The 18,400-nt window shown below is 44.6% G+C and overlaps 1 protein-coding gene across 2 annotated transcripts in view; it reads right to left on the bottom strand.

Annotated features, from left to right (window-relative positions):
* Lmpt (four and a half LIM domains protein limpet) overlaps positions 1 to 18,400 on the bottom strand; it is a 423,205-nt gene that overhangs the window by 147,320 nt on the left and 257,485 nt on the right. For both annotated transcript variants that reach the window (XM_050171203.3, XM_050171202.3), the window contains exon 5: positions 8,367 to 8,582. In XM_050171203.3, coding sequence (XP_050027160.2) covers positions 8,367 to 8,582 — 216 coding nt within the window. The remainder of the gene's footprint in view (positions 1 to 8,366; positions 8,583 to 18,400) is intronic.

The raw sequence follows: 18,400 nt of genomic DNA, 5'->3' as shown, positions 1-18,400 counted from the left end.
GCTTGTACAATATCGCGCATTCATCTAACTCAGGCGTGCAGTTACAATCTTGGCAGTCTTGGCAATGTAAGGAAAGATTAGAAGGCGATCCACCGGTTAACGACATCTTATGTTCCACTAGCCTCTGATTGATTTGCCCTACGTCAGCCTTCGATTACCTTACATAAGGGAGAGATCAAGTGCCTTAACAGTTACTTCTCACGTAGACCGGCAGGTGTACGCGATTGACACGTGGTGCTACCATTCCAGAGCATGCTCAGATGAGTTTTGTGTCTTCTTTCTTTTTTCGCCTCAGCGCTTCCTCCAGTTGATAGCCGGCGTTGGTGTTGTCCACTTCTCTTCTCTTGTGTCCGTGTCTGCACGCCTTACGCTTTCTTTGCATTATGGTTGCATTATGGAAATAGTTATGAACTCCTAGGATGACGGGCTTCGAGTCTAGTATTGTGATCAATCATCCGCCTCTTTAACAAGTTAATTAGTCTAAATTGCTGAATAACTCGGGTAATTCAGGTCATTTTATAAAGTGTGCCTCCGTGGTAAAAGCGATCACGAGGGAATTATTTAATTATCGCGTCTTTCCTGTATTCAACGAAGTTCGAACGCATTATAACCCAAGCAAAGTACAGTCTGCGCCACGTACGTCCACATTTCGTTCCGTTATGTTCGTCCATTAGTTCTTCCCCGTCAGTGTAACCCCAAGCGCAATAGAATCATGAATCATGAACCCAAGCACGTCCAAACTCGACATTATCGATCGAAGCACGGCCTCAACCCTCGACTCGGAAGGGCAATTTTCTTCAATAACGCTCCTATATGATCCGTACCACAAGGAGTTAGCTGATAAATATTACGCTTACCCAACTGCACTCGCGTGGATTGTGAGTGCATATCTTTACCAACCTTCTGATTGCCATCTTGGCCTACGATGTACGACGTTCAATGAATGCCTCTACCGATGTGGTTAAGCCTCTCGATACGTCCAGGCTAATCGCGCCCTCTCTACTTTTCTACAGCCGACTTGCATTCCTGTTTGTGACGGGTTGGTTTTTTTTTTTTTTTTTTTTTTTTTGCTGCGAGCGATGAGACATCCGACATTCCTAGTGCGACCTGCAGTGGGTATAGTTTTCCTTTCTATTTTCTTTTGCCCTTAATGGTCTCCTCGACTCTTTGTCACTGATATGCTCGTGATTTGCCATTTTGTTCTTTCCTCTTTCCATCCCTTCTTCCTATCTTCTATTTCTATGTTTGTACTTTTTATTCTGGAAGAGTATAAGCAGGCGCTGTGCTCATTTAGGTGACTCTCAACTTTCTCTCTCTCTGTCAATGGCACACGTTTTGAAACAATATATTGAAAATTGACAGTTTCGCCCGAAGGGCGGAGCACTGACTGCGATATCAAGGTGTAGCGCTGTGCTTGAACTTCTCGGACGCTGTTTTAACTATACATACGCGGGTCTTACTAACGCAGACGCCATACACGCGGGTGCACCAAAATTTCTGGCACCCTTAAATGCGTTACCAGGCCGTGTAAGGCCTGTAATGCCACCGCACAGGCTCCACTGTGCGGCAGAGGCTCCGCAGCCCGTAAAGAGCGTAAAATTACATCGCTTTCAGGTTTTAAGTTCTGATTGTTTTGAACGTTCATTATGTTATAGTCTGAGATGATTTAGAGAATAAAAGACATACGCTGTGAATGCAGTGTGTCAGGGCGTTTGGTTGCTAGCTGCCATTCACAAAATTCTGAGGAAACATTTAGTCAAGAATGTAAGATCTTCCCTGAGCAACCTTGTAGCACTATAACCCACACATGCATGACATTTTGCATGACATTTTGCATGGCACAACATTAGGCAGACATACAACATGTGTATACCTAGACATATGCAGAGTCTTACGACGACGCCGACGGCGAAAATTAGCTTAAAGTGTCCTTACAATTGCTACAATAAATATCTTAATTAACAGAAATCACCGTGAAGCGTAACTCAAGCAGAGCGACCCTTCGGCCGTTTCGGAACAGTGGTGGCACTTATATGGTAATGAGGAACAGTTGAACATAGTTAGACTGCCTTGTATTACATAGGATCCATTCGATTCAAGCGTGGTTCAGTGCATCAAATCCAGCAGTTAACGACGCCCCCTCCCGTGCGCCACGGCCCTCGATTCGGGCGTGGGGCAGGTGATGAGGTGCATGGCGCCACGGAGACGACGTTCGCTGGGACAGTGTTTGCGGGCGACAGCGGACGTCTCCGAAGGTCGACGAGATTTCAACACTCAACACAACCAGAATCGTGCCCGCAACATCGAGATTCGCTGCGGGTACTACTATAGCGAGCGGTGTATTTTTTCTAGCACTCGGCAGACTTGCTTGATTATGCCCGTTGTCAGACCGAGCATGCGAGATCTTTGATGGCCCAGCGTCGTGAAACTGTTTCGCAACTTCACCGAAAGAGCGAGCAGCTCGCGCTGAAGCGAACGCTCCATGGTCACTGAGCGATTAGACTGAGCAATCGACACGGCCTCCACTTCGGCGCGCGATTCGAAAGTGCGTCCAACGCGCTGCGCCCCCTATGCACTGAATCGGCATCACGGGGAACTTCGCCGCGGGTTCCGTGAACCACGCGAGAATCGAACACACCTCTACTTACTCTGCCGGAGTTCTCGCGGTTCAAGAATAATACAGAAAACGTTGGTGACTCTGTTGTATAGAATAGCACAAGAAGGCTGGAGTACTTATTGGTGGCGTAAAGACAGGGAACAAACATTATGACAATACGTGATCCTTTTTAGGACAATAACTTTCCTTCGGGTTCGATTGCAAGCGAACGCAGAAAGACAGAAAATAACGAGCTCACCGGTACCAGCTGTACCGCTCTTTTTCAAAGCGGGTACTCACGGCCATTCAACCATCCATGTAGAGAAGTCTCGAGTGGAGAAACAATTTAGAATAGGGCGTTCAGTGTGCTTTTTTTTTACTTGTACATATACCGTTAAATTGCATGCGCTTACATAAAATGAGTACGCAATGTCGACCATTCACTCGCCTCTCGCCTTCAGTTGACTTTTATTTCAACTCTGTTCTTTTTCTGCAGAACGGTGCGCCTGTAAACATTGATTGCAATGAATAATAATGTGCGATTTTCATTTTCGCTTCCTTATTCAGCTAACGACAGCAATCAGAGCCGATTAGAATAACTTAATTGGTTGAGAACTACTGATATTTTCGTTTTAATTTTATTATGTGAACCCGATCGAAGGCGCGGGATCAAATGCCGCGGCACGGCGGCAGCATTTCGGTGGGGGGCGAGAATGCCGTGCAGTGGGTGCACGTTAACGAACCGCAGGTAGTCAAAATTATTACGGAATCCCCCACAACGGCGTGTCTCGTAATGACATTGTGGCGTTTGGCACTCACAACGCGAGAATTATTTAATTATTGTGTGAAGTCTGTATTGATGGAACTCGAATAAAAGGCGAACCAGATAAATGCTGCGAGTTGTAATAAAACCGGATACACGCAGAAAACAAGTGTTGCGCGAATGCGTGACCGAACAGCCACCCACCGAACACCAAGGAACCCAGACAGTGACTTGACAACGACGGCTGCTAGCGCCATCTCGTAGGCGGCGCCAAAATACGCCGCAGTTTAAACATCGAACGCGGGCACGTTTTGGCCGCATATGGCCCGTGGATGTTCGCTCATCGGCCGTTATGTCGTCAACGAGAAGCGGGTGCGAAGTCGTGTAAAAACGTTTTCTGCCGCCTATAACGCACAATCTACGCGCCGTTTTCTCGGGCTAGGGGCTTGCGCGTCTAGATGGGTGACTCGTATCTCAGTACTGGATGCCTGCAATACGTACCCTTCGCATATCCTCCAAGATTGCTCTACGGTCGTCACAGCAACCGAGTCTTCGCCAACGCCAGTCTCCTTCGTGTCTTTGCTTTGCGCGCTACTACAGCGTGAACATTTTTTTTTTTTTTTTTTAAGATTTAGCGAATATTTAAATACTGCCTGTGGTAGATAGCATATTTCTTGTTCTTGAGCTGGATTACTCGAGAAGGCGGACATTACTTGCACGAGAAAGAGAAACAATTTTTTTATTTATTTATTTATTTATTTATTTATTTATTTATTTATTTATTTATTTATTTATTTATTTACTTATTTATAGTTAACAAAAGTTCACGAATTAACGTCTTATTGAATTACATTATACGAAACATCTAACCACTTATGAATGTACAGCCGACGAGTTTGCAAGAGCTATCGACTTGGAATGAACTTCCAGGGTTGCACCAGTTTCGCGATATTATCTCCCAAATTGTCAGACAAAATACAAGGGCGTTCCAGTCGCAGTTCTCTTTCAATGCATACAGCAGCGTTCTGTCAAAACGGTAAGCGGAACAACGCTGCATTTTTACGCCTAGTTTAATGGCGCATATCTCAAAACTGCTGCCATTCTGGAAATTCATTTAAAGTGAACAAGCCTTACAAACTCACCGGCTGTAATTAGTAATTTGCTATACGTGACGTAAATTATTTATTAAAACGTTAATTAATATATTTTATTACTTCAATTTGTGCTACGATTTCTCACGCAAGTAATGTCCGTCTTGCTGAATGACCCATGCTCTAGGACTAGAACTACGTTATCTGCAAAGGCAACTTGTAAAAATTTTGTAAAACTTAAGAATGACCAACTCGTATGTAGCATTGCTGCGGAATAGAGGCTCGGACGTGGGTTCGCAAACTGCCGTGAGTTCGCGTGCTAGCATACGGATTGCATGTGTTTGCACATACGTGCGTGCTTTTTCTAATCCTCTATCACGTGCTTTATTTTATCCCCTCCAAATTGTCATTAAAGGAGCCCTGAACCACTTTTTATCGAAGCCAAGAAATGCATTTCAAGTTCTATTGACTATTTCAGAAATATCTTGCCGCAGACAATACTTCACTGCGTTCAGCAGAAGCGCAGCAATTGGCAATCAGAGGTCGCCTATATATGATCCCCTTCGCAAGGCTTCCGTTCCTTCTTCCAATGTTTTGCACTGCGAAGGCTACGGCGGAGCGGGGCGTGTACCCACAACGCTCCGCCTACTGAACGTCACACCGTGGCGCGCAGTTGAAATTTGATTGTTGACGTTAGCGTGGACGCCAACACTTGAGATTTTGGAGCCTACGAGGCGCCAAACGCATCTGCCCTCGGTGAGTCGTAGTGCGCTTAGTACACGCTACGTAGCGGACAGCAGCTACATGCAAATGTAATGCGCAGGCGCATCGTTTGCTTTGTGCCCGACAGGGATTGAGTGCGCGCGTACGCTCCTATGCTCCAGCTTGGCCGTGCTACGTCCTGCACCAGCCTGACCGACAGATAGCAACCACACCCAACTTGTGCATATTGAAGCGCTCGATACGAAGCGAAGTCGGCCAAGGCGTCCAACCGGGGGCGGGTCATGAGTGAGCGCGAGTGACCTAACCTTAGGTTTCGCGTGGTTCGAGACTAGTCGACTGCCCAAAACTGCACGAAATTAGCCAGCCCCAATGGCTGCGACACCGATAAGCAGGGTGGCCAACTCCCACACGGGCGGCCGGGGCCGAGCATGAACAGACGACAGTCAGGTTCTTCCGGAACTGGCTAATTCTTATCGAAACTCGAATGCGCATTTTCGCTTATCCTTCACCCTGTTTATTTTAAATTGCGTCAATAAATATACACAATAATAGTAGCGAGAAGAGCACTGATCCAAACACCGTTCTTGGTTGAGGTCAGCCGTTGGCCAAAAGCAGCCGCGTATATACGGGGAATCTGTTATATTACGTAATAAAGCGTCCGGAAAAGAGTGAGGAGCGGGCGTCTGTTGAAAGAAGAGAGCGTTTGGAGAGAAAAGCGCTCCGCTTGCGAGCTTTACGCGCCGCGCACGACTGCAAATTGTGGCTGAGATGTTCACAGCAGCGTATGCTACCCGCGGACTTTTTTTTTTCACGAAACCCGAGAGGTTGTTGTGGAGCCCTCTAAACATTGTCTCCCCTGTTCCTTATTAATTTGCATGCACAGTGCAAATATTCGTCTAAGTCTATGGCAATGATTTGAGTATCACGTGCATTCCGAATTCATCTATATCCATCCCTCAATTCATCTCTCTCGCCTACCGCTTTAGGGTGATCTTTAGATGCTATGACGCATCGAGGCAATATTAAAATGCGTGCTCCAGTAAAACAAACACGTTCTCATAATCTCGCTGATATCAGCCGGATACGTTGGCATGCTTTAACTTTGAATTAGTTATACATTTGGCTGTGCGATACTGCCACGTTAGCGTTTATTTATTCTCTCCCGGCCGCCGTTCTATATTTTGTTATCATTAATTTATCATTCTTTTATTCTTCTTTTTTTATGGTGCCGCAATGCTACGCAACTGCTGCTAAGCTAAGCGCAGTTTTCGAATTTTTTTTTTTACCACGAATAAATCTCTCTGGCTGGACGGTGACTTTAGCGCGCCCCCTGGCGTGGACCAGGAGCAGCTAGCGGGCTAAGCGCGCCGCGCACGGAATTGTTCTCCATTCGCCACCAATCGGCAAACGTCCGTACATATAGGCCGCACAGCTTGCACAATCGCAAAGGCACACAGATCGGTACATGACGACCCGTCCCCGCTTGTTCCCGCAAAGGGAAAGCTAGGAGCGAACGGCTTCGTAAGGGACGGATTTTCCGCCTAATGTCACACGGTGGCTTAATGTAACGCGGAGCGTCCAGGTGCACGCAATTTAAATCTTTTTCTCTTGGCACAAACCCAGAGACGCTGCCTGCAGTTGTCCTGACTTCTACGAATTCCAGGGGCTTTACCATATAGACGCGCGCGGCAGGCAACCTGACTTTAGTTCAAGCGACGCGGCTTTTCTACCTGCGCTCGACGACCCCCGAAAACGGAGAGCGCAAGAATCAGCGAATGCTGTCCGGGAATGACGCCTGCCCCGATTTCCTATTTGTGCTTGCTTTCGATTCGAGTCGGTGCTCTTCTAATGACAGGACCACCACAGGGCAGCGAGCGCTGCCCTGTGGTGTGAGTACATTTCTATGTCAATATCCCTCTTTTCTCTACTGTCTTTCTCACTTTACGGCTGGGTAAACAGGGTGTCACTTTCCGAATAAAACCGTTGACTGACTCCTTTTTATCTTGTTGTTAATTGTTACTAACCACTTACTGCAGTAATACTACTACTACTACTACTACTACTACTACTACTACTACTACTACTACTACTACTACTACTACTACTACTACAATAATAATAATAATAATAATAATAATAATAATGTTTTGAATTCTCACTGTTCTAGCTCGCCCATCACGGCTAACCAACTCGTCAAAATGAAGCCAAGGCCAATTGTTGTAGCTGCACGCGCAGCTCCTGAAGCGTAAAATAAATTATAGAAGTAAGCAACCTCCAATATTGATTATTAATAAAATAACGTATCAATTTACCGCTAGATTGGAAGCGACAGGTACGTAATTATCATTCTAACGCGAGTGGAAATATATCGCGAGGCATCTGATTAGTAATCACTCAAGACATATCTTTGATCTCGTTCTGTTGAGTCTTGTTATTTTCCCAAGACAACGAAACAACCCTAACGGCTTGCAACCACTATTCTTTCTTTCTTTTTTCTTTTTTATAGCGAAGTATCAGATGGTGGTCAAGACGAACGTCCATGTGGAATGGAGTTGCGGTATGTTACGGTAACCCAATTCACAGCGCTGCAGGACACATCGCTATAGAGTTTCGTTTTGATGATTGCGATAGCCGGTCCTTCGGGGGCCTATTTTCCCACGATCTCACCCTTCAATAAACAACACGGCGAACACCGTGCTGTAGGGTCTCGATCCTTATCTCTTGTTGCCCAGGGCTAGAAGGTAAAGGCGAACAACTCTCGATAACGTATTAAATAACCGCCGACAGCGGATGCCTGCTGCCAGCCGTCTATAAGTGTAGCTTCCACTAACCAAGTTTTCTCTAGTTTTGTTCTTTCCCTCGAAAGTTCCTCCGCCACAAGGATCACGCAGAAGCTCGTCTTTCATCTTTTTGTGTATATTATTCTATGTGTATTTTTACGAAGCCTTGCCCGTTTCGCTCGCTGTTCTTGCCTTTCCGTCTACAGTGCACTTGAAAAACTCAACGAGGAAATGTCTTATCCACCAACCCTGCTACAGTCGGGTGGACATTTCTTTCCCTTTCAGCGACCTTCCGCCGCCTGGCGGGCTTCCGCAGAACCGGTCTGCAGTATGCGGCGCACTCGGATGTTCGAGGTCTTTATTGATACTTTCTTTCGTCGCGGCGTCGCAATAGGACGCCGTCGGACGCTTACCTCGTCGCAGGCTGCGCAGCGGGGCTTGAGCGTCTCGGCGTAGTGGCGCTCGCAGTAGAGCCTTCCGTCCTTGGCGCAGTAGGTCAGGTCGACGAGCAGTTCGTTGCAGGAGGAGCACACGAAGCAGGCCGGGTGCCAAGCGACCATCTCGCCGAACTTGGGCGCGATCACCGCCAGCTCGCCGCCAGGCAGCACGCCGCCGCACTTGTGGCACTCCTGCAGGGTGGTCACCGCAAGAGAGAGAGCCACGTTATCCGCCGACGACTATTACGCTGTTCTACGTGTGTGTGCGTGTGCGTGTGTGTGTGTGGGGGGGGGGGGGGGCAGTGAAGGCGAAGGCCGGCGTGCGACGGCATGGTCAATATTAAATTGAGATCAACGCAACATGCTCCGGTCTACCGAATTTGCTTTAAACCGTAAAGATCAATAATTGCAATATAAAACTTACCCTGCGTATATCTCATTCAAATAGACAACAACTAATATGCGTGTGTTTTTTTTTCTTATTTATTTTTTTAATCGGTAATTCGTCATACTTACTTTCTCACGTCGCGCTATACCTGCTCCACTTTGTGGGTCAGCTAGAAGTCTGTACGACTGCGGTGGCGAAAGCTGACGCCGAGATTGTGCGACACAGCTTCCGTGGGAGACCCGAAACAGCCTATGATAAAGGCGTCGGCGATGAATCGTCATAAGAGCTGCCAACAAATAGAGTATATTTAGTAGTAGAACGTCCGAAGGGCGCGAGCGGTCGCTTTGTTTTACACAGTTTTTGATGTATCAGTTACTCAGATTCGCATACATCTGCGAAGTAATTTTCTCAGTGTTCCTACATTCTCGCCACTTTAGTGCTCTGTGTATGCGTAGTAACAAAAAAAAAAGAAAAAAAGAAATACACACATTCATGAGATCTGGGCATTTCGTCCACACGCCCACAGACTACGCGGTCAGCGTACACTCGAGGTCTGAGGTCTACGTATTGCATTTACGCCCACGTAAGTTATTGCAGGCATAGGCAGAGGACATGTAGAGTTGAGGTGGTATCTTCTAACGAGGTCTTTCACTTTGCATTCGTTCCGCTCTTCGTGACTGGCTCGGACGCTGCGCGCGATATTTCCGTCACTGGGATCAGCCACATGGCGTGGTGGCATCCGAGCTGTGGCCGAGCCGTGTCCGAGAAGTGTCCGGGCCAATAACGAAGAGCCAGGGGAATCAGTTGTGCATAGCAGAGAGCCCTGCTCTTGAAGTATATTGTTGTCAAGCAATCAAATATACATCTGTAGGTCTGTGACTATCTATCTATCTATCTATCTATCTATCTATCTATCTATCTATCTATCTATCTATCTATCTATCTATCTATCTATCTATCTATCTATCTATCTATCTATCTATCTATCTATCTATCTATCTATCTATCTATCTATCTATCTATCTATCTATCTATCTATCTATCTATCTATCTATCTATCTATCTATCTATCTATCTATCTATCTATCTATCTATCTATCTATCTATCTATCTATCTATCTATCTATCTATCTATCTATCTATCTATCTATCTATCTATCTATCTATCTATCTATCTATCTATCTATCTATCTATCTATCTATCTATCTATCTATCTATCTATCTATCTATCTATCTATCTATCTATCTATCTATCTATCTATCTATCTATCTATCTATCTATCTATCTATCTATCTATCTATCTATCTATCTATCTATCTATCTATCTATCTATCTATCTATCTATCTATCTATCTATCTATCTATCTATCTATCTATCTATCTATCTATCTATCTATCTATCTATCTATCTATCTATCTATCTATCTATCTATCTATCTATCTATCTATCTATCTATCTATCTATCTATCTATCTATCTATCTATCTATCTATCTATCTATCTATCTATCTATCTATCTATCTATCTATCTATCTATCTATCTATCTATCTATCTATCTATCTATCTATCTATCTATCTATCTATCTATCTATCTATCTATCTATCTATCTATCTATCTATCTATCTATCTATCTATCTATCTATCTATCTATCTATCTATCTATCTATCTATCTATCTATCTATCTATCTATCTATCCTCTTACGTCGCCATAATGCCGTGGTGGTTGTTTTATGTTGAATTTGAAATATATCAGGATCGGCATGACATCCGTGACATCTATGAATGGCATGAATGACGACATGAAATTCATCGCATGCGTGACATGACAAGAATAACATGCACGATATGAGATAGGTGTTATTATATGTACGACAAGCATGGCATGTATGTCATGGCATGAGATAAACATCATCATCATCGATGCGCGAGGCAGGAGCCAGGTTGCATAAGCGCCTCCCACATGACGCGCTTCGGCGTTGGTAATACGGTGCGTCGCTACATTTTTTTTCTTTTATTTACAGCAGGCTTAAGTGAAGTATTGTGTCGGCGAGCTGGCCCGCCGCTCCCCTCTTCCCTTCTTTCCTATTACATTTTGATCTCTATATTCACGTCCCCCGCTTAAGGTAGCAAGCCAGATTACTTCTTTGATGTACCTCCAACCTTTCCATTTCCTCTTTTCTCTCTATGTACATCTGCTTGAGTCTTTCTTTTTGTTATTTTCTTCATTTATCTTTCTAGCTATAAACAGAAAGCCGCAGCTAGTGCATCACGCCAGTGTCACAATGAAGCATTCCTCATATTATCTGGAATGAAACTACTCCTCAGCTTCTAGATACACGGCTCTTGAGATTCTCCGAAAGAAACCGAAGGCAAATCGTGTATACATTTGGAAGTTGCCTCTTGTCAATCTGTCTCTGTCTTTGCTTCGTCGTACAATCATCGCAACATTAAGCAAGAGTCCACTCCCAGTTGAAAACTACAGTTCTATTACGACGCGCTTGTTTGGAAGGTGACTGGCGCATTTGACCAATTCCAGCGGGTAGGAAAGTTATCTGCAACATATAGATATATCTACTGGTGTCGATGCCCCTCTCACATTGCAGCGCCATAGCTTTAAAGTGTTTTCTTCGGTTTCGTTGTCTATATGACCATTTAGCTTATTCAATGCAAAGCAATTAGTTCTATCTAGAAAGCAGTCGAAAAGCGACTTACACTGGCGCGGATTAATACTTAAAGAAGCGCCAAACTTTAGAAATTGGTCTTTACATTTCAGTTCCCAGGCAAGCAAGAAACCACACGCTCTTGCTCGGCGACAGACCGAGTGCACAGGTAAAACGTGCCCTCCAGTTACGCTCAAAGACTGACTAACGTACTTCAATCATTTCACGTGCAGAAGAATGACTTTCACTTCTTACTACTAAGTTAAGCCTGCCGCAGATTGCTTTATACAGTACTCGGCTATTGACACGTGATACCCGAAACGCGTGACAGCTGGCGTTCTACGTAACACACTTGAGCACTGGGTGAGCGCTGAGAGGGGCGAATGCAGTCACAATGCATCGCACACATATTCGTTTTCATGTGACACACAAACGCGTCAGCTCCGTGTCCACAGCGCCCACCGGCGTCGCATTAAGCATAGCGTTTCAATCGCTGAGCACATTACGTGTCCCACTTTTGTGCTAATATTGATTGCACGAGATCGCACCACATTAGGATATCGGTCGACTTGCGACTAACGCCGTGCAAGTTTCATGCCATAGACTTAAGTGCTTAATTCTTATATTCATGTGCGAAGAACAAGTCATATAGAAACTAAGATGCATTTAGTTGATCAAATGGAACATCGGAAGCAGTTTGGTTTCATGAAGAAAGCATGTTTCATTGCGAAAACCGCTTCCAGATAATTAAGTAACTTGTTTCAGCGAAAGAGCGGCGTCCACTGTACGTTCTTAGAAAAAAGGTTGAGTCACTTACTAACAGAAATCTAGTAACTGCTCGTCACAAAGGCAGCTAAGATTCTAGTGAGAGCAATGAGTAAACGGCTCCGGTAGTTGCATTTACTACCCAGAGATGCCGGTGCGTATGACTAGTATAGGTAGTGAATTTAGGAACCATAGATGGTAATGGCACCAGTTCGCTGCATTTCGTACTCAATTATGTTGGTGGGGCCTGTCTTGCTTGCAAGCGGGCCTTCCATTGCCAAGAAATAATTAGGTCGCCTCTGTTTTGGAGCTGATTATAAACAGCTATACTATACCAAAAAAAATGGTGAGGACCGCATTGCCACACAGTTTAGCGACAATTATAATATTTATAACGTGTAAGGGTCAGGACTGAAAAATTACGTTGCTCGTAATTAACTGCACTGTACAGAAAGCAACAAACAACAAAGCGGAGCAACGCGTCACACAATACATGATCGGGATGTCATACGCGTAATGTTTATAAGAACGACCTTATCAGTATATATAGCCATAACCTTCAGGTATACAAGTTGTACCGGCGGGCACCTATGCATTTGGAGAAATTATCTAAGTTAGGAACCTCCATGAGTATACCTTATAAGATATATGCGGCGCAACGGAGCGCGTAGCTATTAATTCAACAAAATGACAGAACTTATAGCTAATCTAAATATCGCATTAAGACCGCCACTACGCAACATAATAGACCAGGAGTAAGAGGAGGTAGTACGTTTTTCTATCTTGTCTGTGAAACCTAGTAACTGCTCAGTAAGGGCAGCCCTTACTAAGTGCGAATTACCGAAGGTAGGAAACATCTTGTAAAGAAGTAGTCATGGGTTGTAAATTTAGTAACTGCACCCGTTAACATACTTTTATAACTTTTCTTTTCTAAGAGTGTATAGGTGTGCAATGTTCAAACAATGTGTCTATTTCTTTAGTTCTCCTTCGCTAGGTAATGAGTCGGTTGTTTACCTAGGAAATAGGTTTTGGTCGAATTCCTTCACGCGGTCTGAGGCTACTCCTTTCCGAAAAGCGTATCACAACGCATTTGGGCTTAGTAAGTTATCTTTAGCAAACAGCTTTCGATCAGGCTTGGTGAAAATTGCGCGAACAATGTGTTGCTGAACTACTTACAAAGGGCTGCGAAATTGGTTGCCGCGTCGAAGTAGTACAGCCGGAAATACCTCAAGTTCATGTCTTGCGAAACTAATGACTTCAAAAGTGGTCGATTTAATGCACGCTTGATGCTTCTTGTGAAACCCGAGTAAAAATAGCAACACCTCTTGCTTCTTCTTGGTCTTGTTCTTCTTTATAACGTTCCCTGTGCAATAAACTTTTTTTGCTTAGGTAACTTTGCTTTCGCACTGTGTGGAATTTTCAGACGTTAACGCAGTAAAAAATTATAGGGTGTCGTAAGATCTCTCTTAAAAGGTGAACGGCGAAAGCCTGCTCTTCCTCCTTTTATCATTTGCCTCTTTCTCTTTGCCTATTCTCTTTCTCTTCTTTCTTTTAATCATTACCGCTCACTACTAAGCATTTTTAGTCATTTGTAATCAATTGTGGTCATTACAAGCCGTCGTTAGACATGTTGGCCATATCATAGTTATTAGCAGTCATTACAAGTCATTTCAGTCATTACTGGTAATTACTAAGCATTTTTAGTAATTTCTAGTCAATTGTATTCGTTACAATTCGTTGTTAGATATATTGGTCATTTCGTAGTAATTACTAGTCATTAGAAGTTATTTCAGTCACTATTAGTCATTACTGCTCACTACTAAGCATTTTTAGTCACTTGTAATCAATTGTGGTCATTACAAGCCGTCGTTAGACATATTGGTCATATCTTATTCATCACTAGTCATTACGAGTCATTGCTAAGCATTTTTAGTCATTTCTAATCAACTGTAGTCGTTACAAGTTGTCGTTAGCCATACTGGTCATTTCAGTCATTATTAGTCATTACTGCTCATTAGTAAGCATTTTTAGTCATTTGTAATCAATTGTCGTTATTACAAGCCGTCGTTAGACTTATTGGTTTTTTCGTAGTCATCACAAATCATTAGTAGTCATTTTGGTCATTACTACTCATGACTAGACATTTCTAGTCATTTGTAATCAATTGTGGTCATTGCAAGCCGTCGTTAGACATATTGGTCATTTCAGAGTCATTAGTAGTCATTACAAGTAATTAATAGTCATATTAGTCATTAATAGTTATTATTAACCTCTCTCAATCTCTATTATAACGTTGCCAGTCACTAACTGTCACTATCAATAATGTTTCATTATTTAATCTGCCTTTAATCTGTCTTATACGGAGTGATGACGCTTCGGCGGACACTCCGGCGGTCAGGTCTGCTGACACAAACTTCCCCATGAGCCTAGAAAGGCTTTCACCTTAAAAACTTGTTCCTGGGCTAGTGATTCATAACGCTTAGGAAACGATAACGCGCAAAACAGACGAACACCAGAAGCGAGAGACAAGGGCAAGCGCAAATTCCCGTATCTTAGAACGTTACTCCAATCGAAAACACTCTAAACCGACACGATAAAGTGGATTGCAGCGCCTCTTCTCGGCAGAATTTGCAACTGAGTTTCATTGACGCGCCACAGAGATCGTTGAAAACCATGTTGGCTTCTTCAGCCGAGGGGCGGTGCTGTGCTCAGCTCGGTGCAGTCGAGGAAGAGATTCGAGCCGAGGATCGTTTTAAGAATACTAGGGTAAAAGCTTCTGTATATTAGTGTATAACCGGTACAGAGGCCTCTGTCAGGTATTGCCATACCTTTAGCTTCTGTACCTTTCTTGAAGAAAAAATTCAAGAAAAATAAAGCATCTGAATCTGAATCTGAAAGTGCAGATGTCGAATATTAGCCCGCTGATGCCTGCACATTTCCATCAAACTGTGCCCCTCAATAAACTTAGATCAACAGCCATTTCGTTGATTGCTCTTAAATACCTTAATGTTCTGTCACTGGATAAGGTTTGCGTTTGAGTAACTGAATATATATGGACAAAATTGGGAACACTAGCGACTATTGTGTCGCCGGCTTCTCTACAAAATAGAAAGCCACAGTTACGCACGAAAGGCGAGGCACCGATTGCGATAGCAAATTAGTGGACAGCTATACGAAGTAAGGATAGTAGTTTTATCTGCCGTATAAACTTGCAAACATTGGCAGGCTAACTAAACTAACAAGCATGGCATCACGCGCGCACACTAAAAAAGGAACACGTGTTGCTCGACAACCGCAGAAATTCGCTGTCAAAACGCTGCAGTGAGGAAACGAAGCAGCAGCAGCGAGCGAATTGACCTTTGTGCTGCCGCTCGCATCAACGCGAACTAAGCCACGAGAACACAGCGCAGCACGGACTCTGTAGCCGTCCCAGATGGCTTTCAAGATACAGTGGCCTGGCCGGGCCGCCCGAAGTACAACGCCCCCCCCCCCCCCCTTTTCCTCCTCGCTACCCTTCCCCCAAAGCCTTGCGCGCGATCCTCCTCACTTTCCTCCGTTGTTTGCTCGAGATAGAGACGCGATCGCCGGCTATAGCCCTCGCAAGCTTCCACTCGCACATAGAGCATACGGCGCGCGGCGATTTTATCGCCCTTGGACTTTATACGGAACCTCACGGCAACGGTGATGCCGAAGGCATAAATGCGCCTGGAGTGTCCGTATAATCACTATCGCAATAATAAGTCGCGCAATCATCAAACTAGAATAAGATGAGGTGATATGAAAGAGAATGTATTAAGCAATTTACAAAAGTGCACTGTACGGATGCAGCGATGACTTTCTTGGCACATGTCATTCGCCACAGCGTACGCCAAGACGAATGCGATAATTACTCATTGGCTCGTTATTACTCCAAATTTGGTGAATCAATTTGTGAATCGTTAGTCTTCACGAATGTGTTCTAACTGTGTAATCTAAAGCACGTGGTGCTTTACTAATTTGCCACGCGCAACCTTTAATCACCTATCACCTGTAGTTTTCTGTGCAGGTGCTACTTGAAGACCGTCCCCATCGCTCGCCGGCGCACAAAGTTATGAAAGCACTTTTGTCTTTTTTGGGGGCGACTGGCCTATGTGAACGCCTTTGACTCGCTCAGGCCCTCCGCGTGCGTGCGCGAGCTCACCGCGACTTTCCTACCCCTCCCCTCCCTCTCTCTTTCTTATCTTTCCCGTCCCCCAGAGTAGGGTAGCCAACCACACGCATTTCTGGTTAACACCCCTGCATTCACTCTTTATTTCCTCCTCCTCCTCCTCCTGGCACAAGACAAAGATAGCCGGCCGGTCTATGCACTGGCTAACCTGTTTCTGGCCTGTTTTCTTGCGAATAATGACAAGCGCTACTTTCCTGATATCTGTCACCAGGTATCAGGCGAAGCATACCGCTGGTCAATATGAAAGCGAACACCAAATTTTAAAAGGACTCATTGGGCAAGTATTATTTTTGGCGCGAAAGGCGAGATAAGTGCGTGCGCGTGTGTGTCCCTGTGTGTGCGTGCGTGTTTGTGTGTTTGTGCGTGCACTATGTCTCCTTTAGCCCTAATACATGTCTGGCAACACAAAATTTGTGTTCTAATCGTGGTGAGTCGGGACGTAGTCAATTGTATTGGTTGCGCTGTCATATTGATTACAGGCCTACATTGGCATTTCATGCTTTATTTTCTGCGCAGCACCAGAGGAACTCCTTTCGTAGAGATAACACGAGTAGCACTTGTGTATTTTCCAGTGCACTGTAGGGTGCTCATTTCGAAACACAAGCTATTCTCGTGATTTCTGGTAACCGAACATGTCTTGACGCGAGTTGTTCAATACCCCCATTACAATGATCGCGTCGAAGTTTTTCATCCAATTAAATTAGTAGACTTAGTTAATTAGGCACTTAGGAATTATTGGCTGTCACACCGTCGTGGTTATCCATGGCTCTCACACGACAAAGCAAAACAATGCATTATCCAAGGATTGCCTCTTTATTCCTTTCGCTAATTAAAATAGCAACATAATGTTCATACCTCATTTCTCTCATTTGGGATATCGCATAGAGCTCGGGGAAAGAAGAAATTTGTAAGATACTATTGTAAAACCTTGCTGTGAAGAGTCTCTGCGATAGAGGGAAGCGAACGAAGACTGGCCGCAGCACAGGAAGAGAGCGGGAGAGAAGAACACAGAGCGATGGAACGCAAGGATGAAAATAGAAAGAGAACAAAAGACAAGAGAGAAAGATAGAAATAAATGAAAGCTTGGTTTGCCGATACTTCGCCAGGCGGCGCCACCAACTTGCCGCGGAGAGCTGCAGAAGGTGTCGCGCTCTGGCGGCAGAAAACTCAAGCGCACTGGCGCCTGTTTTTGAAAGCCGGTTTCGCGAAGCAGCAGGTCTGGACCGTTCAACGAACGTTTCTTTGAACGCTGTAGCACTATAGAGGGGTGCTTCCTTTTCCTTATTTGGCACTTTATTTTATGAAAGCACGGTATTTAAAAAAAGAAGATCTAAGTTTATTATTATGAAATCGCCTCTCGGAATACCTATCAGATTCGACGCGGTGCTTTGGTGGCTACGCTAAAGCACCAGATCGCGGGTTTAGTTCACCGGCCGTGGCGGCTACATTCCCAATGGAGCGCAGTGCAGAATACACACGTGCACAATGCTTTGGGTGACATGACAGAGAGCCCCGGGCGATCGACAATCGCCCGCAGCACCCCAAAACAACATCCCTCGTAGCCCATTAGTTACTTTGCCACGTTAGATCTCGTACATGTACAGTGGACTCTCGTTTAAATAGAACCTCAAGAGGTCAGTTAACTAAGTTCCGTCTATCAGCAGTTTCATTTACAGAGAGATTGAACTGAAGGGTTAAACAGAAGACTCTCTGTTGAAAAGAGCGTACACTCTATCGTAAACGACAGATAATGGATGTAGCAGATGTGATTAGAATGTTTGTACTTGCACAAAGCCGCTGACTGCAGCTACAGCAGCACAAAATGTAACTATAGAAAAAGTCATTTAGTCAAGAAATAGCCGGTTTCAGTGAAGCAAAGTCATCGTTAATTTCGATCTTTGTCTCCAGCGTCAGTGCATTGTGCGGGCGTCTGTGTGCAGCCACCGGAGACGCTAAGCAAACTCGCTTATCGCTGACATTCCCAG

Source organism: Dermacentor andersoni, chromosome 6 (genome assembly GCF_023375885.2).
Source record: "Dermacentor andersoni chromosome 6, qqDerAnde1_hic_scaffold, whole genome shotgun sequence".
NCBI classification, from domain to species: Eukaryota; Metazoa; Arthropoda; class Arachnida; order Ixodida; family Ixodidae; genus Dermacentor; species Dermacentor andersoni.
Note: the sequence above shows the minus strand (reverse complement) of the source record. Positions and strands in the feature narration are given on the sequence as shown.